Source organism: Oxyura jamaicensis, chromosome 3 (genome assembly GCF_011077185.1).
Source record: "Oxyura jamaicensis isolate SHBP4307 breed ruddy duck chromosome 3, BPBGC_Ojam_1.0, whole genome shotgun sequence".
NCBI lineage: Eukaryota > Metazoa > Chordata > Aves > Anseriformes > Anatidae > Oxyura > Oxyura jamaicensis.
The window spans coordinates 93,697,923-93,725,404 of NC_048895.1; the positions used below are offsets into that span (position 1 = coordinate 93,697,923).

The following is a 27,482-nucleotide window of genomic DNA, read 5'->3' on the forward strand; positions in this document are numbered from 1 at the left end:
TTCCATCCCCAGGTCAAAGCAGCTGGCAGGGAGCCCTATTTGTTTTCCTACTAATTTAGAAGAATTGCATCTGTCTATGTTGGAGGATGATAATATTGCTTTTATAATCTCTGTTCTTGATTCTTTGGTCTGTTATAAAATTCTACACTATTCTTATAAAGTTGATTAATGTTTCTTAATTTTCCTGAGTCTCACACTTTTTGGTGAAGTGACACTTGATTATTTCTAAGAACAGTGAAAGAGCAAACTAAACAAACCTGTATTTGTGGCTGTGAAAATTGTACTGAAGAGATTAGAATATCCTGACAATATATAAGTATTTACAGCATTTAAGTTCAAAGAGAAATTACCTACCTGGCCAAAATAACCTTATAAGGACTCGGCCAAAGCTTAGAAAAGAGGCAGTTATATAACATCTTAGTTAGACCTTTGTTCATTTAGCTCTATAATCAGCAAGACATATTTGCCTTTAAAAGGTCAATTTACTTTTATTGTACTATGAATCACAGCTGCCTCAACTAATATAAAGCTTTCTGAAGTGTTCTCAATATAAGACCTTTTTCACAAGTCTAAGTCACTCTCTAGAGGATCTACAACCTTTGATAATTGAGACACAGGTTTAAAACTCTTTGGAATCTGTAAGAGGTAATATACATAAGAAATAAGAATGTTTCCAATAAAGTAGCCAGAAAACATTCTCTTTTATACCATTCTTTCAAAATACTCCATTAAATCTTTAATCAAAGAATGGTTTAGATTGGAAGGCACCTTAAAAACCATCTAGTTCCAGACTCCCCACCATGTGAAGGCCACCTCCCACCAGACCAGGTTGCTCAAAGCCCCATCCAACCCAGCCTTGAACACTTCCAGCAATTGGGCGTTCACAATTTTTGTGAGAAACCTGTTCCGGTGTCTCACCACCCTCTGAGTAAATAATTTCTTCCTAATATCTAATCTAAAATGACCATCTTTTAGTTTAAAGACATTCCCACTTGTGCTATAACTCCAATTCCTGACAATGAGTCTCTCCCCAGCTTTTTCCTAGGTACTGGAAGGCTGCTATCAGGTCTCCCCAGAGCCTTCTCTTCTCCAGGCAGAACAACCCCAGCTCTCTCAGCTTGTCCTCGTAGGAGAGATGCTCCAGTCCTTTGATCATCTTTGTGGCCCTCCTCTGCACTTGCTCTAATAGGTCCATGTGTTTCTTGCGCTGGGGGCTGTACTGGGTCTGGCTGGGATGTTAACTTTCCCTGCAGCAGCCCATACAATGCTGCGCTCTGCACTTGTAGCTAGAACAGCAGTGGTATCACACCAGTGTTGTGTCTGCTGCTGAGAAGTGCTGGCACAGCATCAGGACTCTCTCTGACCCTCCCAGGGGGTGGGCAAAAAGTGAGAAAGAGACATCAGCAGGGCAGCTGACCTAAACCAACCAAAGGGATATTCCATACCATATGATGTCACACTCAGCAATAAAAGGTGGAAAAAGGAAGAAGAGGGGAGGGGTGGGCTCTCGTTGCAAAAACGTCTGTCCTCCTCCCGAACACCGGCTACGTGCGTTGAGGCCCTGCTTCAAGGACGTGGTCAAGCATCGCTCATTTGTGGGAAGTAGAGAGTAATTTCTTTCCTCTGCACTTCCACATAGCCTTTACTTGTTTTGTTTAGTTATTCCCTTTCCCCCCTCCCTTTTCCCCTTTCCCTTTTTTCCCTTTAGTTGAATTGTTTAATTAATAATAATATTTCCTTAATTATATATATATATATATTTTTCCCCTTTTTAATTAAATCATCCTTATCTCAACCCGTGAGTTGTTCTTTCCTTTACTTCTTCCCCTCCTCATCTGAGGAGGGGGAGTGAGAGAGCGGTTGTAGTGTTCAACTGCCTAGCACGGTAAAACCACCACAGGGGCCCCAGAGCTGAACACAGCAGTCCAAGTGAGGTCTCACAAGAACACAGCAGAGTGGGGCAATCACCTCCTTTGACCTGCTGTCCATGCTTCTTCTGATGCAGCCCAGGATACAGTTGGCTGTCTGGGCTGCAAGAGCACATTGCCAGCTTATTTTGAGCTTCTTGTCAACCAACACCCCCAGATCCTTCTCATCAGGCTTGCTCCCAATCCACTCTCTCTGCCCAGCCAGTATTTTTCTTGGAATTGCCTTAGCTCAGATGCAGGACCTTGCACTTGGCCTTGTTGAACTTCATGCGGTTCACACAGGCCCACCTCTCCAGCCTGTCCAGGTCCCTCTGGATGGCACCCCTTCCCTCCAGCGTGTTGACCACACCACACAGCTGGTGTCATTGGCAAACTTGTTGAGGGTGCACTCAATCCACTGTTCACGTCACCAACAAAGATGCTAAACAGTGCCAGTCCCAATACTGACCCCTGAGGAACACCACTCATTACTGATCTCCACCTAGACATTGAGCCGTTGAGTGCAACTCTTCGAGTGCAGCCATCCAGCCAATTCCTTACCCAACAAGTGGTTCACCCATCAAATCCATGTCTCTCCAATTTAGAGGCAAGGATATCATGGGAGACAGCGTCAAACACTTTGCACAAATCCAGGTAGATGATGTTATTTGCTCTTCCCCTGTCCACAAATGCTCTAACCCCACTGTAGGAGGCGATCAGTTTTGTCAGGCGTATTCTATGCTTAGTGAAGCCATATTGGCTGTCACCAATCACCTCCTTGTTTCTCATGTACTTTAGCAGAGTTTCCAGGAGTATCTGCTCCATGATCTTGCCAGACACAGAGGTGAGACTGACAGGCCTGCAGGTCCTCATTTTTTACTTTTTTCCCTTTTAAAAAACTGGGGTTATGTTTCCCATCTTACAGTCATTGGGAACTTCACCAGACTGCCACAGCTTCTCAGATATGATGGATAGTGGATTAGCAACTTCATCTGCCAGTATCCCTCAGGACACACAGATGAATCTCATCAGGCCCCATGAACTTTGCAACTTTAGGTTCCTTAGCTGGTCTCAAAACTGATCTTCTACTACAGTGGGTAGTTCATCATTCATCCAGTCCCTGCCTTTGCCTTCTCGGTCTTGGGCTATGAGGCTACAGCTCTTGCTGGTGGAGACTGAGGCAAAAATAAAAAATAAAAATAAAAATAAAAAATCAATGAATACCTCAGCCTTCTTCATATCCTGGGTAACCAGGTTTCCCATTTCCTTCCAGAGAGGGCTCCATTTTCCCTAGTCTTCCTTTTATCACTGGTGTACCTATAGAAGCCTTTTTTGTTGCCCTTGATGTCCCTGGCAAAATTTAATTCTAATAGGATTTATAGGGCTTTATCTTTCCACTAACACTAGTCCACGTTGACAGTAAATTAGGTATGCAAGACTCTTTTAAATATAGTCATTCCTTCTCACTAGGAAAAATTGCTAATTTCTTATTATTTCAAAGACTAAAAATGTTTATTTATACAGGCATAACCAGCAAATGCTTTTATAAAACTGTTTCCTGAATAACCTTTTTTTTCTGAGTACAAATGCATGAAATCTAGAGTACTAATAAATGGTATACGCCCTAATCAGCAGAGTAAGAACTACCCTCAACTAAAGAGAGAGAAAATAAATAATAGAAACAGACAATTTATAACTATGATATATGTAGTTTCTCTGAAATTGCACTATATAATCACTTTCAAAAATTCAGTCAGTTAAGAACCAATTCTTTTGCAACTTTCATCTCTCTGTAAGGAAATATAAAGTAGAAATGGTGATTGTAACAAAGACTAATATTGTGCCTTCAGCCAAGTATGCAGTACAGCATACTGATTAAATTGCAAATTATTACTATACACTACTGTATTTTTGCTTTTTTTAACTCAAAGATTTCCAAACTCTTTTCTGATAGCAGTAAGGACCTGCACAAAAGGGACAACTAATGCAGACACTGTTCCCTGGCAGGTTCTTCAAGGACAGAGCCCTGGAGGGACACCAGAACAACGTGCAATGGAAATATTTGCCTATGAATAACTAGAGGCTACAGGAACTGTAAGTCTTAGTGGTGGAGGTTGCTTATCTCAGAGGTAAGTGAAGCTGGTAGGGAACTAGTGGAAACAGACGGAGGCCCAGAAGTTCATCAGTTTTCCTTGGGCTGCCCTTTCCCAGGCCAGGTTCAACTTCTCACGCAAGGCTAGTCCAAGAGGGAAATGGTTGAGGAATTTCTGACAAAATTATTTTTCAATGAAAGAGGACTAGCAACAGGAAAACAAAGCTTTCTGTAAAACATTTTGATTTCTTTTGCAGTCTTTAATTACTCACTTAGAAAATAAAAAGTAAGTGTTTCAAAACAATAAATCCTGACCATAACTGGAATATTGTGTTTTCTGACCTAAATGTTTCATTTTGGATAACTTCCATAAAACATTAAAGTGCATTTCACTGACATCGTATTTTGTGGAAATTATGGGAAGAGTCTCCACTTTCTGCTGTGGGATAATTGAGTTCTGTAGCTCCTTGCAGGGTTAACTTCACTAAAGGTGATGATGGGAGCTGGTTACCAGGCAGGGTACCAGGCCTATATGGAAGACCTGAGGAATCATATGGAAGACATGAGAATCCTAACCTTCACAAGAAATGGAGGAAGGCAGCAGAGGAGACAAGCACTTTCTAATCACACAGCTTAGTGTTATCTGCTTTGGATTAGTTCACATAACCCCGTTGATGCATTTTGATTTCAGGAGTACTTAAATGTTTTCAAATTATCATCTGTATTGGAAAGAAAACAAATGTTTCAGAATTTCCAGCAACACAAAGGTTTGAAATTTTCTCAGCATATTGACTGTGATCTATTTGTGAACTGACAGAAATCGAGTCATTGCTTAGAAGAGATGGCTGCTTCCATGCCTCAGGAAGGAGGTCACTGCTTATTGAATCAGAACAGCTGAAGAACTTTAAACATCACTACTTTCAAATTCCAGGCAAAAGCATGAAATGAAATGGATATCAGAGCTGACTTTCCTCCACCATGTTTACTTCCCAGACTAGATGCATAATTGAACAAGTCCTGTTCACTGACTGAGTTTCCAATGTAACAGAGATTTTTGACCTTAGATTCTTTAAATCCAAGCCCCAAACTTTGACTGAATCTTCATGAGTATATATGTATAACTGTCAAAAAATATATTAAAATTTGTATTATGATCATATTCTCCCTAACTACTAAAATGATAGCCACTGTTTACATATGAAAAAGATAGTATTATAATTTACAGTTTATAATATATGACCTTCATCAAAGTTCAAAACATTTTTTCCAAAAATGAAAAAAAAAAAAAAAAGACACTAATGCCTTGAAATTCATAACATCTCTGAAACACAGGTAAATACCATCTTCCTTATACTAAGCTGTAAGTACATACTTGGAATTTCACCAGAACTAATTTTATTATACTTTTTTTAAACATAACTGGAAGTGGAGTTAATTAAGGCCATATTTCAGAGTACACATTATATTGATACCTGCAATAAAAGTTAAGTGAATTCTAATTGCACCAATTTTTCCTTTAAAATGGGAAGTTTCCAAAGGTTCATCAGCTTTCAATGTTTTTACTTTTTCTCAATGCCTCAGAAGAGTTATTTACAATCTGAAAAAGCAGCAGGAAATTCTCTAGAAACATCTGTGTTCAGTGAGGTCTAAAATACAATTTTCTCTATAGCTCTCATTGTTTTGGAGTGGCTTCAATTTATTGTGTGTTTGTTTATTTGTTTTGTTTTGTTTGTTTGTCTTTCCTTCTGTGTCTGTGTTTGACTCCACATGCTTTTTGACTGGATTTCACTGCCTTTGATTAAAAGTGTATAATTATTATTTGTTTACCCACCAAATCTTGTTTGAAATTTTTCACACAAATTTACTTCTGTTCTTTTTATATTCTTGTCTTTTGTTTTTATTACTATCTTACAAGAAAAGACATGGCCCCAGGTTGCAGCTCCCATTTGCAAACTATTTATAGAGATTATTTTTAACATTCCCATTTTTTCTGGTTTCAAATTCCTATGGATATGGACTTGTATCCGGTCCAAAATTCAACCATCATTTAGGTTCTTAGCATCAGGAGCAGCCTTCAGGCTATGGCAAGTTTGTCCCCATCACCACAGGACATGTCATAGAATTAATTCTTTTCACAAACCAATATTAGAAGCAGATATTAGGAGTGTTGTGGTATTTGGGTTTCCTTTTCTTGTTGTCCTAAAATGTATTAATCTGAAGATACAGAAGGCTAAGATAAAGATTTCTCAGAAATGAGTTGCTAGCTAGGGTCAGACTTTCTCTTATATTTGACATTGTTGTACGTGTTAAAAATGTCTTCCTGAAATCTACTTTGCAGAAAACTACACACAATCATCCTAGAATGACAGACATAACTCCGAACTCAAGTTTGAAATTATGTAGAAACTTCTAGGAATGATGACAAAGTATTATAAAGCATCTTTTGGTGTTTGAATGTTTTAGGCTAATCCAGAGGAGGCTGTCTGTGTAAACGTGAAGACAGAAAGAAACAGAAGCAGCTGTGTGTTCCAAGAGAAAGTCGGTGCATTTCTAGGCACAGCATTCCCTGTACAAATTTTGATTTCTAAGTATGGACAGGGCCTGCTGGGGTTTGATCCTACTGTGTTCATGAAAACAATGCTTTTTGTGTGTGTTTTCTAAGTGAACAGAATTACACTGAAGAAATACCAGGCTTCTACCATTAACAGCTTCTCCTAGTGGAAATAAAGACAGACAGCCTTTCAAAATTGCCTAACTGCCCAGGCCAAAAGGAGAGATGCAGTAATTGATTCTTTTTTTTTTTTTTTTCCTTTTTTTTTTTTTTTTTCCTTTGGGAGAGCTGTCTCTGCATAAGTGGGTAGCAGAGCTCTTTCCAGGTGCTGCAAGACTAAGACATCTCCACATTAAGTGCATGCTGCTGTGGCTCCTATTGAGCCTAAACTACCTCCCTGTTCTGTTGCTAATCTGATGGCTTCAAAGAAAGCAATTGATTACCAAGTTAAGGTATTTCTAAAGTGCTTTAGTCTAAATACTTTTCTTTGAAGATGTGCTGAGCAAGAACTCTAGAGGCATTTTCTGCAGACATTATCCAGCTAAGTCCAAAGTAATAGAAATGTCACCTAAGCATGATATGATTAAAATGGCTCACTAAGCCCAAGGAATGCAATAAAAGAATATACAAAGGAGAGACAGCAATATTAAACATTAATACTTTCCCAACTAGGAAGTCCAATTCGTAGCAGAGCAATAATTAACTGGCTTGTTTGCTTCTGATTTTCTTTTCCTATACTGAAGCAATTGTTCTCAGCACAGATAGTGGAAGGATGATCAACCACAACATACTTAACACAAGTACAGATGTGGAAATTTAGTATTTAAATATCAAAGTTCAAAAGAGAGAAAGAAATTCACTTCTGGAAATAAAAGCAGCTGGGATGATGTCTGGGAGAAAAGTGCTTTTCCATGGCAACCTTGAAAGGCTGCTGCATCCACAGAATGTCAATTCCCACTATGCAACTATTAATCAAATACAAACTCCAGTGAGTAGGAGATTGGATGGTGAAGTAAACACCACTGATTTCATTAAAAAAAAAAAAAAAAAAAAAAAAAAAAAAAAAGGTTTCCTTTAAATATTCTGCTTACAAGTGAGCCTGCAGACCTGAAAATGATTATGGAAGGCTGACCCTTCCAACACGACAATACTCAGTGATTTCAAGAAAACTCCATTTACGCCCAAGAAAAGCAATGAAATTGGCTTGAGCCCAGACTCGTATATTAAAGAAAATTAGTCTTCTGCAAGACTGGTCCTGTGACCTCTTCTCATGTGTCTGATAAGGTACAAAAATGGCCATTTTTTAACATTTCCCATAGTTCTTTAAAAAACACCTCCCTTCCAACCCATTTTCAAGACTGTGTTGCTAAATATTTAAACAACAGGGAGACTTTTGGAGGGACATACATGAATTGTGTACTCATCCCTTGCTGACAGAAACACAAAAAGGGAGTTTGAAACTCAAGAGGGACAAAGAGGCAGTCTCCAGTTACAAGAGCTGCACACCACAGACCCCATCCTCATCCCTGCCTTTTCACTAGGACAGTTCATTGCCTTCTATTTCAAAATGACTACCTGTACCCAAAATCGAATGTTCTCTGCCCTGACATATTTATGGCAGTAGTGCCTTCATGTTCTCCTGAGCTTCTGCAGCTGACCTGATGGGTAGGAAAAAAAATTAAAAAATAAAAAATCTTCCTTCTCTTAAAAGGGTAGAGGACTCAGGTAGAGCCTGAAGGAGAAGGGACTGGGACTGATCCCCTTCAAAGGATTAACAATGGGAATTGACACCTGGAAAATGGAAGCTCATGCCACATGCTGTCCTGACTTCTTGCAGCCCCTCTGCACAGATGACGCCCAGATTATCTGACTATGGTGAGACGTCTCATGATCAGAGACAGTCAGGATTCCTTGGCATGCATGTATGTGCATGTATGTCAGTGACATGCATGTATGTGCAGTGGGGTCCCTCCCTGGGGTCCACCTCAGGGAGAAAATGTCAATAGCTGAGGCCTATTTCCCTTCTCAGGAGGAGACTCCACTTCATCTCAGGACCTCCGGGGAGTACCAAGGGACTTGTGCTGGCAGCTGAGCTCTGCCACCCAACACAGTCCTCTGTTAAAGGCTTGGGGACTGCCAGAGGAATCAAATTTTGAAATCAACCATGGGTCTAAATGGCTCAGGCTCTCTGTCATTACAAGAGCTGCAGTCTCATCCACCTTTCAGAGCTATTTTATTCCAATGAATGAGAAAATGGACTTCTAATATATAAATATCAACTCATATAACTATTTTATTCCAGAAGATATCAGAGCAGGACTCCTGTTTTCTTTAACTGGTCTGTTAAGTTAGAGAAAAAGACACAGTCACCCACAGTCAATCATAACAGTATGTCCAGTGACAACCGTGTCAAAGCTGTCACTTTTCAAGACCAAGGAGTGTAGAAATCCTGTCAGAGATAGCTTTCAGCTTCATCTGTGTAATTCCATCAGCTATAAAAATTCAGGTACCTGGTGGGGTTTCAAACAAACACAGCTCAGTGCTGGGTCTAATCTGCCTGAACAACAGCATAGTGCCCTTTCAGTACAGCATTTCAGATAGGCAGCTGCCATTTTTTTACCCCCTAAGCCAACAAATGAAATGATACTGATTATAGGAGCTCACCATATCTACCTCCCCTAATACAAGTAGCAGAAGGTGATCATTCTGTTTTGTTGTTGCTGTTTTGTTTAGTTTTTCTTTTTATATATATATAAAATAATTTTAAAAAATCTGAGAAAATATTTGTATAAGGTAATTTTGAAGTGAAAGTGCAGGTGGAAATTGTCAAGTCTACTCACCATCACATCCTGTCCATTGTCAATAGTATATTCACAACGTATTTTAAATGAACAATTCATGGCAGTGGACTTTGCCCTCTAGTGGAAGATGAAGCAAAATACAACACATAGCTAGCAATACAACTTCGTTCTTAACATTCTCTTGGACAGATCATTGAGATAAAACTTTCATTATGTTTACATACAGAAATAAGACTAACGTGTATATACATCTGGACACCCAGAATGTTTTTACTGGATGGCTGCAGTATCATACAATCACAGAATATGTTGAGTTGGATGTGACCCACAAGGATCATCAAGTCCAAGTCATGGCAAGTCATGGCTCATATTATTCCTTAACCCAAAGGATGATGACTGGAGAGGGGGAACCCTAAGAAATTTTCAGATATGACAGTTCAGGTTTAGTAGGGAATAAAAATAAATTGCTTAAATATTTATGCCTTTTACACAACAGGTCTAATAAGTTTAAGTTTCAATAGATGATACTGTCTACTGTGCTAAGTTTTCTATTACTTAACTATTTGTAACAAACTAACCTTTTTTTTTTTTTTTTAATAAATAGCTCAGACTGTTGTTGTGTGGTGCAGGAGACAGGGTCACTGCATGTTTTTTATCTACATATATTGACTTGTGTTAAAAATGAGTCATGTAAATAACACCAAAATCAAACTTCCTTTGATCACCAAGGACTGTAGACCAAAACAGAACCATTAAAAATAATTTTAAATGGTGAATATTTCCTGCTTGTGTAAATAAAACTCTGTTTCTATTAAACAAGTCCAATATTAAAATTTGATTATTCTGTTCCTAAACCATTGGGCCACACCCACATGGAGGGTGACATTAATTTAGAAATACAATGCATTTTACTGAAGCTATTTACTAGTATGTATTTTTTTTCACTAATAATGGTTAACTTTATAGGTTCCCATGGGTTTTCACTAAATCTTAAAGGACTGAAAGAAAGACTAGCTCCTTTAATTAAGGGATGCCCATGGAGAGCAACAACTATTATCATTTTACATGTTCTTGATAAAAGCTAGGAACCTAATTCACTTACATAAGAGGGATGATGATTGGAAGTTAATCAGAAGCCCAAATATGTGAACTTTTTTGCATGAATCCTCACAGCAACTCCATATTAGGGCCTCATCTAAAACACAGAACTCCCAATTAGCTTGCCAACAATAACATAACCATTCAAAATGCCACTGCTAAAAAAAAAAAAAAAAAAAAAAAAAAAAAAAAAAAGATTATCTGAGCTTTTCTTTAATAGAAATTAGCACTCAGTGAATTATGGGCTATGGATGACGCTGGTGCAACATGAAAATAAGAATATATAAATATATTTATTATTAATAATAAAAATAAAAGCTGTTTACAGATGTATGAAGCTTACAGAAAAATTCTGTGATGTACCTCTGCTAACAGTAAAAAATGATCCAAGTATGGGAGACAGTTTATGATGTATGAAGAATGAGAGAAATCAAGGAGATGGTGTAACTCTTGGATTTAATTTGTAAAATCAAAGAGATGGTGTAACTCTTGGATTTAATTTGTACAGGAAGAACCTGTTGACATCAAAGAGGAGTGCCTACATTTATCAGTTTGAAAAACTCACAAAGGTTGCTTGGAATGACAAAAGTTAGTTGAGATAAAACTTGCAGATGAATAGGCCTTGTAATAATCCCCGTATGGGTAGAACGCAAATACACAGGCTGGGCTGTCCTATGACCTCTGCATTCAAAGGAAGAGTTTGGGGTGCACAGTGCTACGAGAACTCAGAAACAGCAAAAATGTCGATATTTAATAAATTATTCAGCAAAAATATCCCTATTTGATAAAGCTACTAACTTGAAATTAACAAAAAAAATAAATAAATACAATCTTCGTAGTCTTGACAACTTCTCCCTGATTTATTCACCTTTTTATATAAATATAAAACACTGAGTATTGAGCAGTGTTTTCATTATCAACAGCTAACACCCATTTTCATTATAAAAATTGGCTTCAGCAGTCTCATGAACCGTTTGTTTGTTCATGTAAATTGCCTGCAATGAACCAGGACAGTTATTGCATGAACCAGGAAAGTTATTGTCCTGGTTTCAGTTAGGATAGAGTTAATTTTCCTCCTAGTAGCTGGTAGGGTGCTATGCTTTGGATTAGGATGAGAAGAGTGCTGATAACATGCTGATGTTTTACTTGTTGCAGAGCAGTGCTTACACTAAGCCAAGGACTTTTCAGCTCTTTACTCTGTCCTGCCAGTGGGCAGGCTGGGGGTGCAGCAAGAGCTGGGAGGGGACAGACCCAGGACAGCTGACCCAAACTGGCCAAAGGCGTATTCCATGCCATCTGACGTCATACTAAACAATATATAGGGGTGGCTAGCCAGGGTGGGGGCCGGCTGCTCAGGGATGGGCTGGGCATCAGTCAGCGGATGGTGAACAATTGCATTGTGCATCACTTGTTTCATACACACTATTATTATTATTATTATTATTTCCTATCTTAATAAACTGTCTTTATCTCATCTCACAGGCTTCACTTTCCCATTTCTCTCCCCCATTCCAGAGAGGGAGGGGGGAGGGTGAGTGAACAGCTGTGTGGTGTTTAGCTGCTGGCCGGGTTAAACCACAATACTTGATCATAAAATCACTACTGCCTAAATAAACATGTCAGCCTAGCTTAGTAAAAATTAAAATAGAGAACAAAACCCAGCCTAGCAGATGTGAAAAGGTGGTTTTCCCAAGATGATTCAAAGACAGAATGGAAGGATGTTGGTTTTTTAATTACTATTGTTATTTTGTGTCCATCTCAATACATGAGTGAAATGGTAAATTTTACTATTAGTCTCACAGGGCAGTAGGGGATAACATGGAACACTCTTTGTCTATTAACCCAAATTCTGTTTATAATCAATGAGGATAGAAAGACATTTTCAGGTGCTTCCTTCAGACTCTAACTACTGATCAACACATGTTTTCTGTGGAGCTGCTACTTTTCTCCATAGCTGTCTCAGCTCCAAGTGGGCCTGAAACTAGTCATGTGGATTTAACCCTTGTGTTCATTCCTCTGCTGAGGAAACCTTGATGTAGCCTAAAGAAACAATACTTAATGCCTGTGTTTTAAACTCTTGTACTCCAAATGAAGTGCACCATACATTTCAGAGTGGAATTATCTCTGTCAGAATGAAGGACTGAGTGTTTCCAGTCATATTCTCTGCTGGAAAAATAGGATATAGACAGGATGTATCTGAGTGGTCCAAACAGCTTGTCTTCTTTGGGCTTCCACGTCTGATGCTTTTCTAACACTAGACTGGGGCTTTCTTGATATAAGGACCTCATTCCAACAGCTCTTTGAAAAGACCTCAGTTAAGACGTAGGGCCCAGTATTTGGCCTTGTAAAGCTTATTAGCCAGCCCTGTCACCCACACACCTTGGTCTACTGACATTTTATCTAATTCCTTCATTGTTGTTTCAGAGAAGATAGAAATGTCAGTAAGGGTGTGATTCCTGTTGCATTGGCAAGAGACAACTGCTTGTCAGAATGATAGAAAAAGATACTGGAAAAAAGTTCATATTTCTCCCTAGTCTCCCTTCCCTCAGTCCCCAAGAATACAGATCATTACTTTGGTATGGGTAAATGTTAAAGGACTTGAGCATGAGGGATGACATAGATTATTTCTCCTTCAGAGAAACATCCTAAATGAAGAGTGGAGGAGCCCTGTCCTAGCTGGTCTGGAGGAAGCAAAGCCCAGCAGAAGTTCATTGAAGGAAGGAAAAGCAGTACTATCTCCAGGGACTGGAGACATGGACTCTTCAGACAAGCATCTCCCAGACCACCCACTGGCACTGAATCCTAATGACCCAGCTAGATTCTGCCTAGATTATAAGGGACAAAAGGCTGACAATACTCGAGTCACACCACACTTGACGCTCACCTTATTGTACAAAGAGTTGTGACAGTAAGGGCTATAAGGATTCTCATGAACATCACACATGATGGAGGACAAGTGGCTGAAAAGTCCAGGGTTTAAACAGTCAGCAAGGGAGACCCGCAGAGGATGCAAAGGGGACAATTTGGAGGGATCGGTTTAGTAGGATACGGAGGATGTAGGAGAACAGTCTCCTATATATAGAGGAAAAAAAAAAAAAAAAAAAAAAAATAGGAAATAATGAAAAAACATATATAAAAAAAGGACACAAAAAAAAAAAAAAAAAAAAAAAAAGCGCTTTGGACAGAAAGCAAAGTGCTTATCTTAGACCCCATTTACATTTCTTATGGTTTGATAATTAACTCAGAAAGATAATGTACCTTCATGCCAATAAAATGGCTCTACACTAAGCACTTTTATCAGCACTTTTATCAGCACATCCATGCCAACCAATACTTACAGACACACACACAAGTAAAACTGCTGCAGATATCCCATTAAAGCTGTTATGTTTATAATAGGGCCCAGCACATCGCCCTCCTGCAGTTCATTTAATGTTAAGGTGACAGAAAAGGAAAGCCCAGAAGGATCTTGTGTTAAAATACAATGGACATGCTCTGGGGAGGTTTTCTGAGAGCACGTATTGGAAGTAAAACCAGCCTGAAAACAAATACAAAAGATGCAAAAGAACGCTTGTATTATCTATATATTAACGGGAACACTTCCGGCTTTTGGACAAGTTTTTAACAAGCCTTTCCAGACATTCAAAAGTTAATCTGGGGAAGGTGCTCACTCAATGATGTTCACTACTGAAAGCTGTCAGCAATAGTGGTTTTGGAAAAAAAAAAAAATGTATGCGCTGTTTGCATGTAAACCAGATAAAAACCTTTTAAAAAACTGATTCTTAAAAGATTTGGGATAGATGCAGAAAGGTTGCTCAGATTTTGGCACCAGTCTCATGCTTGGGTTTTGTCAAGGTCGTTGACACAATACATCCTGAAGTCTCACCCATTTGGCTGGCTGAGTCCTGATCAGACTGCGCTGTTATTGTGTCTTTGAACTCCAAATGCAGATAATATGTGACAAGAAATTAGCTCCAAGAGAAGCTAATGCATTGCCCAAAGAAAAGAGTGAGTATGAGCAAACAATGGATCAGAGGCCTGGCAGCAATGAGAGTGGTTGTAGGTGACCAGGAAACCATCACTCAGCATTGACTTTGCCTCCTGGTGCTCCTCTTCAGCATCACCAACTCTACTTTTGTTAATGATGTTTGGCAAACTGGCCTCACAGCTTCATGACAATTATAGCTAATACCTCTTTAGTGCAACCTTGCTCTTCTGTTGCCCAAAGTGCTTTATTTTTAATGACACATGAGCCTGTGCCCATGATCATTCATTAATATTTGTAAACATATGACTTTTCTAGCACTCCTTATGAGCCATTTTCACATTACTATGTAACAAAAATCCCCAATTTTCCCAGACCAAAAAAAAAAAAAAAAAAGAGATTCAGTTTCTCCAGTTTTAAATGCATACTTTTGTGAAGCCATCATGTCGGTGTTTCTCACAAATTGTATATACATCTGGGATATTTTTTCTTTTATATTTTATCTCTTTTGAACAAATTGAAGCTTACTTGCAAAATTCCTGTAAAAAAATATGATTAAAATATTTCTCATGTTAGGGAAATTACCACCTCCAGTAAGGGCACCTAAATATGTGACTAATTTAATTATGTCAATTTGAAACCACAGCAATGTTAAGCTCTCTCTATAACACGTGTTTACTTTGACATATCTACTGAGTAGTACACACTACTAGTTACATATTTTTCCTTATGAGGAAAAAAAAAAAGGAAAAAAAAAAGAAAAAAATAGTCAATATAAGGTAATATGAGGATATAAAACAAAACAAAACAAAACAAAAAGGACTTTTACTGGCTCACTAGTCATTCTATATATAGCATAACTAATACAGATAAACAGAGCAAAAAATAATGGCACATCATTTCAATATTTTTAACATGAAAGTTCATTCAAAGTAAAACTACGTATTATTTTATCACTTTGCACAGTATCATTCAACAGATGTAGAGCAACAGGAAATGAAGATTAATAATGAAAAGAAATATATATTACTATGGATTACCTGCATGAAAAGAGCTGTCTGCTACAGCAAAAATTATTATTCTTGTTGAACAGGAAATGCCTTTTTTCACATGAGAAGTTTTATCAATGAAGTGAAAAATAAACAAGCTATTCTCTGTCATGCAAAAAAAAAAAAAAAAAAAAAAGACAAAAAAAAAACTGTTCAACAGAGGGAGGTGAAGCTGAAGGTCAGCAGTTATGGCTGACTGCATAGTTTTGTCTCAAACCCAATGTCACACAAATGGCTACTAGTGCTCTGTGTCACACACTGGCAGGCTGGCAGGGAGGGGTGGTACTGTGGAGGTCTAAGAAAAATCACAAGAGAGACATTAATAAATCTGATACTGTCTGGAACCCCAGCTAACCTGTGTCAACGATGGTATTAGAATGAAAATGAAAGAAAATGCAGATAGAGGGAATTGTGTGCAGGCTGAACAACCCCAGTTTCCTCAGCCTGTTCTCATAGGAGAGGTGCTCCAGCCCTCTGATTATCCTTGTGGCCCTCCTCTGGACTTTCTCCAGTACATTCGTGTCTTTGATGTGCTGGAGGCTCCAGAGCCAAATGCAGAACTCCAGGTGGGGTCTCACAAGAGCAGAGCAGAGGGGGACAATCGCCTCTCTCATCCTGCTGGCCACACTTCATTTGATGCAGCCCAGGATAGGGTTGGTTTTCTGGGCTGCACGCACACATTGTTTGGTGTCCTCATAAGCTAACAAACCTGTGGTTGGAGATAAACATTGCAATTTTCAAGCAGTTGTGTTGGCACTGAGCCCAGTTTCACAGGCAGTGCTGCAGCCCTGTCAGTAGAAACCATCAGGAGAGCTTTAGAGATGCTGAAAGATTGTGAACGTCCTCCAGTGGGCACCAAATTCTTCTGCATTCATAAGAAACTCATATCAGCACTATAAACCTACTCTGAGAGGCAATAGCTGCAATCATGACTGTATGCTGTGATGTTCAGCACTGTAGTGCTTTCCCCAGATTTGGCTATCATTGTATTATTGTTATATTCAACCACCTCTAGAATCGTATAACCTTTTCTCACACAAACAAAATCAGTTTCTGTTAAGACAGAGAATCCATCTGAATAAAGGCCTAAGTGGTAATTTTTTCACAACAAAGATGTCTTAATATATATTTACATATATTTATTCATGTCCAAAGAAGGACAACGAAGCTGGTGAAGGGCCTTGAGAGTTTGTCTTACAAGGAGTTATTGAGGGAACTGGGGTTGTTTAGCATGGAGAAAAGGAGGCTCAGGGGAGATTTTATCACACTCTACAATTGCCTTAAGGAAAGTTGTAGCAAGGTGGGGATCGGGCTCTTCTCCCAAGAAACAAGTGGAAAGACAAGGGGAAATGATCTCAAGTTGTGCCAGGGGAGGTTTAGGTTGGATATTTGGAGAAATTTCTTTATGGAAATGATTGTGCTGCATTGGAATGGGCTGCCCAAGGAAGTGGTGGAGTCACCATCCCTGGAAGTCTTCAAGAAACATGTAGATGTTAAACTTAGTAGCATGGTTTAGTGGTGGACTTGTCAGTCCTAGATTAAAGGTTGGGCTTGATGATCTTAGAGGTCTTTTCCAATCTGAATGATTTTATGATTCTATGATATATAAATATATAAAATAATTTTAACTTGAACAACCACATGTATTCATGTATCACATTTATTCATTTATCACATCCTCAGTCCTTCAGTAATACAATCCTTAAGTAATTTATACCATACATACATAGAAATTTAAGATCTGAAAAATATCATATATAGATAATATTGTTTTCCATAAATATGTACAATAGTTCTGAAAAGCTGCAGACCTAGGACTTTTTAAGTCTGATTTCAAGTCAGGTTAGCCATGTCTGAATACCTGGTGTCCAAAAACCATTCCCCAAAATGACGTAAGTTAATTGGTCTCCAAGATTATCTTCAAATGTCAGAAAGCATCTGAGTAGGGCAATAGCACCAGATCTGTCTTTGTCTAAAGATACAAAGTTTGGTGACTGTGTCATTCCTTCATCAGTGAAACTACAGCCTGCAGAATTAGTGCCCAGCCCTAATGAAGGGAGATCTGAACTGACTGTTTTTGCAGCAGTCCCCTACTGAGATGTCCTAGGTCAAAAGTTCTCTAGCAGAAACTCCTGGTCATCTCTCCTCCTCTCCCACCCCAGGTGAATGGCACTGATTTTGACATCAGAAGGCTTTCAGTAAGTTCCATCATGAGAAGCTCACTGTGAACTCACCTGTCATCTCTGAAGTCAAATGTTCACTGCCAACTTCAAAAGCTCAGAGACAAATTGTAAATGTTTTAATTTTTTTTTTTCTTCTGCTTCTATAATAAGCAAAAATGGCATGAAAATCTCTGAGTCTGAACAAGACGTTTACAGCCTAAAAAGACTGAAATGATTTCCTAGCATTGACCTATCCTCTGTCTCTCTCCAGGCACATTTTTCCCAGATGACACATTTCTAATTGTTATTTAACTGAAGCAGCTGAGGTGTGACTTCTAGGTGCATTCATTAATCCATGGACTCGTTAACATATGTGGATGGAAAGCAAAAATTTAAAACAAGAAAAAGTGTTCAAGACTGTGGCCATCTCCTAAGACTGAATAGTGGGTAAAGATCCATGAAATGGCTGAGCCAGGCTGACCACTCTCTGCTCCCAAGAGGGGTGGCCTTGTTTCCAACCCTCCCTTGTCCTTCCTGAGCTTGGAAGGACACTTTCCCAAGCTCACTCACTTGTTCATATAACCAGTCAGAAAAAATTCTCAGCCCCCTCACCAACTACGCCAAGAGAAAACACTCTTTCGTTTGGGTTGTTGTTTTTTTGGGTTGGTTGGTTGGTTGGTTGTTTTTTTTTGCTGTGTTAATTTACTACCATGTTACAATGATGACTTAGAATCATAGAATCTTAGAATTATTTAGGTTGGAAAAGACCTCTAAGATCATCAGGTCCAATCATCAGGCACTGCCAAGTCCACCTAAATTTAGCTCCTAAGGACACAGACCACTCAAAGCGAGGAATTTGAGAAGAAGGAAACCTTTCTGTCAGGAGCAGGGAGGGAGCTGGAGGAGCAGATATGCCTCTCTGAAGGGCAGTGAGCTGTCATGGGAGACTTCTTTCTCTGCTTCTTTATCTGGGGAGACTTCTTTCTCTGCAAGTATTAGCACTCATGACTTTAGGTCTTGATATGTAAATAAGATATTTGTATGGTTGGAATCAAAATAAGTTGATGAGATTCAATGTTTAAAAAAATGTTTGTTTACTTTTTAATGATAGTGCAGTTATTAAAAACCTTGCTACTTACATTACTTGGTATTTAAAGAGTAACTAGAAATCTTTTGGCATTATGTACAAAGATCTTCAGCACTCCAAATGAGCTCTTACCACAAAGCCACCACAAATGTTAATATTACTACAAACAACCTTAAATGTTGGGTGTTTTATCTCCCACTGAAAACTTATTCTGGCTGCAAACACAGCCTGTAGTTAAAAGTGTGATTTTATATTTTACAGAAACTCTACATGCTATAGAAATATAGAAACTCTACATTCCATAGAAGAGGAAACGTTCTGATTCCACCCATACATGTTGCTGAAACCCACTGATGCTACAGATTAATCTTCCCCTGTTTATAATGCTGCAGTATCCTGAGAAATGTCAGGATTGTCCTACAGCAAGTCAGTTATGAGGAGGAATAGAAAGAACTAAAATGAAAATCTTTTAAAAATTCAGTAACAAAATGAGAAAAAGAGGGCTGCCATTGCTAAATTCTCTCTCTAAGGTGACTGGAGAGGCATAGAAGTAAGAAAAAAACAGTAAGTAAGGTATTTTATTCACATTGTTTCTGGCAAGAAGACTATTGGTTTCATTTTACTACTTCCCAAATAGAAAGTTAAGAGCATACAGGATAGTTTAATAATAGGCTCCTACACAGACATTCAAATGATATTTATGTTAAGGTTTAATTCACCATAATGCACACAAACACCAATGCACAAGAAAAGGCCAACAGAACCATTTATCTGTGGCTACTCAGAGGTAATTCCTCATAAAAGTATGTAAAGTTCAAGACACATTTTTGCAAAGGGATCTTATGGCTTTATGCAGAGGTCATGGGATAAGAAAGCACTTCTGCTGCCCCATGGGCTGCCCCTTAATGCCCCCTCATGTGCAGTTCCCCAGAGCTGTGGAGAGACCTGAATACAGACCTAGGGGACCTGCACATTGGCGAATTGTATGGAAAGTCATTGGGGCTCCTCAGTAGTCTCCCCTGGGGAGAAAAGAGTGAACCTTGCTCAGTCCTTGCTATCCTCAGTTCACTTTGGAGAGGATTCAGGTCTAGACCCCAAATGAAACAAGCCCTTTCTTATAGATCCAATCCAGACACCTGCTTTACAAGCTTGCACAGAATTTCTCTACTTTATTATGTTCAGCTTTCCCTATGGATATCATTAAAAGGCATTCTCCTCATCATGTTTTCTTAGATCACCAAAAAGATATCCCTGTTTAAAGCCTAGATGCCCTTGTCCAGCTTGGAGATACTCCTCCAGGACCAGACACCCATCAGTGAAGCATCTGCTGTGTAGTTTCTTTATAATTAAACTTGAAAAACAAGAGACCAGGATGAAATGAGGATCTAAGTCTATTCCATCAGGTTTGCAGAAGATAGCGAAGACTACAAAATCCTTCAGAGAGAGTTACTTACCTGCTCAATATCTTGATCACTGATTTCTTCAAGGTACTTCTTAAAAGGGTTGGGTTGATAGGGCTCCTCCTTTTGCTGTGCACTCTTTGCTTTCACCAGCACAGGACGAATGACACCAGGTTTTGTCTTGACAAAAGGATGGAAAAAAATAATAAATTAAAATACTTTATATTGTATGGAATATTTGTTAGGCAAGTAAGTTCCACAGAGGCTGTACTGACTAGATTTATATATATATATATATATATATATATTAATGACATATTTCATCACCAGAATTATTCAGGTTTCATGCTACCTGGCCTAATTTAAATACGGACCACAGACAAAAATGGCAAGAGCTGCTTTTATGCACAGAACCTCATCACTAATATATGTTTGTCACTGCCACAAAAATAGATACTGGGCTGTCAAACTATTGTCTGTAGTTTTTGTTGGCTGTTTTGGCTAGCTGTTCAGCTGCATCTTGATAAGTTCATCAAGTCACAGTTTATGCACAGCCACACACCTGCTTTCACACTGTAAATTCCTGTCTGGGCTCTTCAAAATGGTAACTGCAAAGCTAGGAAAGGTAATGCGTGATGCTGTTAACATACACTCAGGTAGCAATATTTCAAGGGGAAAGTATTTCTGGGGAAAAATACCAGTGATCGTACACTGTATTTTCACAGTATCTTTAAGAGCTTACTTGGAAAAGTACAATCTAAGAGAATTTAATCAGTATGGATGTGTGACACACCTCATTTCAGAAAAATCTTATTATTTAGTCAAGAAAAGAATTCTTGGTTAACCATCAGCTAACAAAAAAAAAAAATGACAACTTGTCAATTTAGTATATCTGTGATTTACAGAATTCTTAAAGTCTGACGTGATGGATTATGGCATAAACAGGCTAGGGAATAATTTTGAAATAGAACTAGTTCAGTAAGCAAAGAAAAGGAGAAAAAAATGTGCATTTTCCCTGGTATTTGGTACATGCTGAAGTACTGTGAGGCTCTGTAATTGAATTTAAATTTCCAAATAACTCAATTATATTCTTCTCTGTTATGACTACACCATAGAAAACAGGAACTGGCACTACTGATACAGATAACACGACTGCTGCTGAGCTCCTTCTGTAGTTGCAGCCCAGAAAGGCTGCTTACCTGGCTGGGACTGAGATATAGGTATTGTCACAATCCCCCATCCTCAGCACCTAGCAGTATATAAAGATGCAAAGAAGCTTGAGTCGCTATTAGATTTATTTATGAGATTAGCAGTTACATTTAGTAATGCCTTACTGCCTGTTTTCAAGGGCAATACACCTAAGCAGCATGTTTAGGAAAAAAAAAAAAAAAAAAAAAAAAAAAAAAAAGAGGTGCCTACAGAATAATTTAGGCATAGGTCAAACGAGTTTACACACATCACATCCCAGTTGTTTATACAAAGGGAGAGGGACAAAAAATGACCTTATTCAGCATTAAGCAACCCAGCCATACATTCCTGCCCCATTGTTTGCACTGGCAATGCAGCTCATGCACTGCTGTCTGGATGGAAACCTTTTTCTTTGTTAGCTGGGTGTTTCATTGGATCAGCTCTCAGCTCCAGCCACAGTCCAGCACTGCTTTCTCACCAGAGCTACACAACAAGACTCTGGAAGAAAAAGCAGCCTGGGAAGAGCTGGGAAGGTGTCTCCTTGCTGTGTTGGTGTCAATGTATATTAGTACAAGCCCCACAGCAAAAGTGAACCTGAAAATATAGTGAAAAATGTAAAGCTGATGCAATGGAAGTGTTTTGAATAGAGCTATGAAATCAAGCTTAAAATGAGGCAGCTGAGATTGCTGGGTATATCATGCAAACTGAGGTATGGATCACCTTGAAATAAAATCTGCAGGCATCCAGAAAGAATAGAGCAAGGGGGGTGACCTTGGGAGGCAGAGGGTGCAAGAGGCAGGGAATGTCCCCATGTCTTGTGCTTGTGCCCCTGCCCTGGGAAAGAAACTGTGGATCAGGGCTAGGGGCTGAGTGGGAGAAGACAGAAGCAGAGAAGAGCATAGTGTCTGAGAACAGTGAGGTCATTGTAGAGAAAAAAAAAAAAAAAAAAAAAAAAAAAAAAAAAAGCTTCCCTTAGCTTTGTGTTACATTGCCTGCCTCCTTGGCACAGATTGGGGCACTTTCACCTGCCTCATAAAATACGAAGAAACATATTGGACTGAAAAAAAAATAAGGCATGAGGTGACGTTAGTTTTTTTAAAAAAAGTAGTGACTGCTGAGATGCATTAAAATCTTAAGCATTTTGATTAAGAAGCTCAACTTGGTGATAGATACAGTGCTCACTTAATGAACTTTTAGTTGAGAGTAGGTATGAGAGTGGATGAGAGTGGATACACTGTATAAAACCAAATTTAGAAAGGGAGGAAGCAAAAACAGTAAAACCAATCTCATTGTTCCAAAACTTAACATGGTTTGGTTTTCTTCTTACTGACTAACAGAATTGCAACATACCAACCATATTATAATATTCCACCTTTAGAACAAACCTTTCTGGTCAGGAGATCAGTTCTGGTCTCATTGACAGAAATCTTCCCAACTCAAAACCCAACTCAAACCCAGTTACTATCATCTTCCTAGCCTGGGGCTCTGATGTAAAAAATCAAGCTCTCTGAACACTCCACTCTTCTGGTTTAACGTTTTCCGTTGTATCAGAGTTCTTGTTCCATGCCTAATACTCCCTCTTCTTCTCACCCCCTCACTACTTATCAACCTACTCTAATTTCCATACTATTTACTCTGTCAGCCTTGAACACATTTTATCTAGTGTTCTTTAAAACCACCTTAGTATCTAATTGAACATACCATCAAAGTTCTTTCTTAGAAAGAGCAAACCCAAAGTTAAGATAGGAGTACTCAAAATCCTCTCTAGTATAAACTGGAGAAAATGTCTTATGAATATCTTATAATAATAAAATGTCTTATCAACAACCTATGAACATTAAGATCATGACTATTTCTTTGTAGGATTCATCATAATCTCCATTTGATATTTGTCCTCTCCAAGATTTCTGAGAAGAGTTAGCAATACTGGAGATTCCTGGCTTTCAATGCAAAAGTAAACATAAATATAAATTAGAAGCAACAGTTGTTACCAAGTCATCATTATGCAGGCCTGTGGCCTTCTAGCACTCCTCTGTACCATGTAACCATGCAATTAAAAGCCCATTGAGGTACCTGAAATCATCAAGGATAAGCTACTCTCCTTATGTAGGAAACCTCTTCCAAAAGCGCGCTGTAGAAATGCTTTTAAGGAAGCATTTTCTAAACATCATTGTGCACTCAAGTGCTGAGTGAGTCATATGTTTACGTCTGACTCAACCGAAAGAGTGGAAGATATCAGCCAGCAACCAGAATTTGAAATGCTTTATTAGCTACCTGGCAAGCTGGACAAAATCATTGCTCCATAAGTAAAAGCTTGAACTCCTCTTTTGGTAGGGGGTTGCAATTGACTCTGCTGAGAATCAAGCTAAAGCTTAGTTTTGTAAAGGAAGGTGTTGGCCATCCTACAACAGCACTGAAAAAAATGGTAAAATAAAAAAATAAAAAATTAAAAATCACTACTGTTATTGTAGTGAAGAACTATTATCCTATGGCTGTGTCCTATTATCAAAATGCACAGGACCAAGAGGAAAGATTGTCAGTCTAGAGCTGACCCATAATCAGTCATATCGTACCCTCCATAAAGGCCCTTCACAGACCATAATGTTTAGTGGAGTTCCAGCCATGGATTCTTTCAGCAATAGCCACTTAGGAAATGAAACTGATGTGTAGTAAAAGAGAATATATTCTATCAACCAATTAGAGGACAGGAAGCAATATGTTGGAATGAATGTTTAAATTTAACAGTGGAGAAAAGTCACAAATGGATCTCCTTGGATATGTGAGCTGGCACGTGGTCTGGGGTTTTGAATTATAAATACAGCCAGAAAAGAGTGGATAGTAAGGTGACAATGTATGCTGGTAATACTGAATCTCTCATGGAGGTAAAAAATCACTCATGCAGTGCAGAGTTGCAGATAGGTCTTATGATACTGAATGACTAAATAATAAAAAGACAGGTGAAACTTAACTGAATTCAACATTGATTCATTGGAGAAAAATAAACTACATCCTAAATTTACACATAAACTAGTAAGCTCAGAAACTACCTCTTTCTACTCAGAAAATATATCTTGGATTTATTGTATACAGTTCTATCCAAACATGGTCTTATGGCTCAATACGAGTAAGAACTAAATAAATTACTAGGAGTCATTAAGAAAAGGAATAGAAATAACAACAATGAAATGTATCACATTTTTGTGTAAATAGGAAAAGCAGTGTTCAGAGCTAGACAAGAGCGGTTTATGGTTTTAGTCTCCCAATTAAAGAAAAAAAATGAAAAAGTTATGGAAAAGGACACCAAGGATCATCTGGGTGGACAACATCAATAATTCTCAAAGAGTGACTAAGAAATTTTGAGTTTTCTGTATGGAAAATAAGTGACAGTGTAGTTAATGTCTAGAAAATCATAAATGATATTTGCAAAGTAAAGAAATACAATTACTTTCTGTTTCAGGGCAAGAACTGACATCAAGCACTAGCTTTAAAACAAATAAAGTACTATTTCACACAGTGCATAATTAAAAAGTAAAGTTTTGTTATAGGATGTTGTAAAGACCTAAACATAACAACAACAACAACGAGTAACTAGAAAAAGATCACAAAGAAGCATTGGTAAATGCTTAATAAACAGAAGAAATTGATTCAGGAAGTCCCTAAAATTCTATTAAATGAAATACAATAGGAAAATTCTCTCATTCACATCTCATTTTTTTCCCTAAGTATTCATTAGTGGCCACTGTCACTAGGACAGGCTCTAGGACCTCTCTCCTGCTCCTTCAGAAAGTTTGGCTACAACAGGACTAAAATGTCATCACAGCTAAAATGAACATCTCATGCATAATCACCTTTTCTTTATTTGAATTTGAAAAGAGACATTTTATTAGGGATTGTAGTGATATGACAAGGAGTAACAGCTGTGGATGTCCCATCCCTGGAAGTGCTCAAGTCCAGGCTGGATGGGGCTTTGAGCAACCTGGTCAGGTGGGAGGTGTCCCTGCCCAAGGCAGGGGGGTTGGAATCAGATGACATTAAAGGTCCCTTCCAACCCAAACCATTCTGTGATTCTATGATTTTATTCTTGCTGACAACAAGTTAAACCAGGTTTGATATATATCAGTGTGTAAGAAAAATATAGATGCCAAAATGTTGTTGCATATAAACAAAAATGTAAAAATGGAATATTAACAGTGATCAACAAACACCAGTAGATTGTATAGCTGTCATACATCTCATGACTCAGCAAGACTCTCTAGTTTGTCATTTGGCCCATAGATTTACATAATGTCAGGATTTACATTTACTTAGATATGTTTTTGGTACAGAAGAAAGCAAAGAAGTTCTGTAGGAAGCAATACAACTTTGTAGGAAGATATTGACTTTAGTTTCCTTCAAAGGAGCAAGCAAGCAAATAATAATGACTGGATTTTGTGCTTGTGCAATTGTTGATAAACAGCATAGCAGAGTTGTGCAGTACATACCATCTGACTCTCTGCCACCATAGGTGTTGATTTGTAAAGGTTGGCCTGCAAAAAATGTAAATGTATTCAGTATTAACTACAACATAATAGTCATTATAGGAAGAAAAATCTAGAAATATAAGTTTTTTCACTGTTGATGATTCACTATTTCACTGTTGATGGTTCTTGAATGTTTAGCAAAAGTAATGCATTTGCAGTTGTCTTTTTACTTGCATTTTTCTGAGGCCTTTCTAACAGGAGGAAAAACATATAGATTGCAGTATGCTTAGGCACAGAAGCTTTTAACAGTCACACAGTGAAATGCAATTATTAAGAGAAGTTAAAATATTGTCCTTCCCAGTTTATCTCAAGGTATAGTCAAGTATGAATGTCTGTTGCTAAAGTCTTTGGGATACTTTTTTCCCAAGTGAAAAAAAAAAAAAAAAAAAAAATTGCCTGATTTAATTCTGAAAAGTAAACCCTGACATTTCTGAACCTGTCATTGTTTGTTACTTTGCAGCATCAATGTTATTAACACTACCAGTTGTATGGGGATCTAAATTCAACCTTCTCGTCCTTCTGACTTCACAGCATGAAAAGCAGAACAATCCTACCCTCCAGCATCACATTTTTTCCAAGTATACTCTGAAGAGCAGAAGCCCTGTTTTCAAAATCATGGCTCAATGTGCTAAACGCAAAGTATTTATGTGTGTTTGTGAAATAGTCGTGTGCCACACACTTATTTGCCCTCACTATGGTAAGATTCAGGATTTCTAGTTTTCTGACCATTTCTGACCATTTCCTCCAAACTCTGTAGGGGATTCTAGTGGATAACAGAATGCTTCTGTATAGATGGCATGCCCTTCCTTAACATAGGACTGATTAAGATTGATTTGAACTCTAAAAGGTGAATGTTCCTCAGTAAGAGTGCAAAAAGTGTGCTGTAGTATAACATAAGTCAGTCTGTACCTTCACAGCCTGGACTCTCCTTAGAAGGATCATTATCACTGCAGTTGGACTCAACTATATCTTCTCACAGTTTAAAGCAGAAAAGCAATTTGAGCACATTTTGGAGAGGGAAGAACACGGTCTTCCTTTGTCCACCCATGACAAAGACCTTGCAGAGATTTGGCCACAGAACTCTAGATGTGGTCTCTGAAGTGCTAAACAGAAGTTTAATCACTCCCTGGACCTGCTGGTTCCAGTTCTGTGTCAATAGTGAGAATGATGTCACCAAAAGTCACAGGAGAGGACCATGCTCTGAACTCAAAACACTCACATCTCTGAACACAGCCACGGATGTTGGCAAGCGTCACACCTACACAGGGACAGCTGTGATTTAATATCAAATCTATACAAAATATATCTTCTGTCAAGGACAGAGTAAACTAGAGTTTGCTCTAGTGGCTGCTTACATACTCAGGTCACTCTTTCATGCCGTTAACCAAGTGTGATAACCAATTTCACTGTGAGCAAAAAAAAAATCAAAGCACTGCAGAACAAGCTACAAATACAGGAGTCTGAAATTAAATTATGTCATTTCCAGGGGTACAAATTAAGAGTAAATATAGAATCATAGAATCATTTAGGTTGGAAAAGACCTTTAAGATCTTCAAGTCTAACCATTAACCACGTAGCAGCAAGTCTACCACTAAACCATGTCCCTAAGCACCACATCTACACATCTTTTGAATACCTTCAG

The 27,482-nt window shown here is 38.4% G+C and overlaps 1 protein-coding gene across 7 annotated transcripts in view; it reads right to left on the reverse strand.

Moving 5' to 3' along the window:
* Positions 1 to 27,482, reverse strand: part of MLIP (muscular LMNA interacting protein) — a 117,303-nt gene that overhangs the window by 11,798 nt on the left and 78,023 nt on the right. For 2 of the 7 annotated variants that reach the window (XR_004749016.1, XR_004749017.1), the window contains exons 10-12: positions 25,802 to 25,846; positions 20,187 to 20,312; positions 13,334 to 13,521 (exon numbers count right to left, since the gene is read on the reverse strand). Coding sequence is in view for 5 of the 7 variants with exons in the window: in XM_035319920.1 (XP_035175811.1) it covers positions 13,334 to 13,447; positions 20,187 to 20,312; positions 25,802 to 25,846 (285 nt within the window). In the remaining 2 variants the exon portion in view is untranslated. Of the gene's footprint in view, positions 1 to 13,333; positions 13,522 to 19,294; positions 20,084 to 20,186; positions 20,313 to 25,801; positions 25,847 to 27,482 lie in introns of those variants that run through there. The other 5 variants (XM_035319920.1, XM_035319921.1, XM_035319924.1 and 2 more) reach the window with 3 other exon arrangements.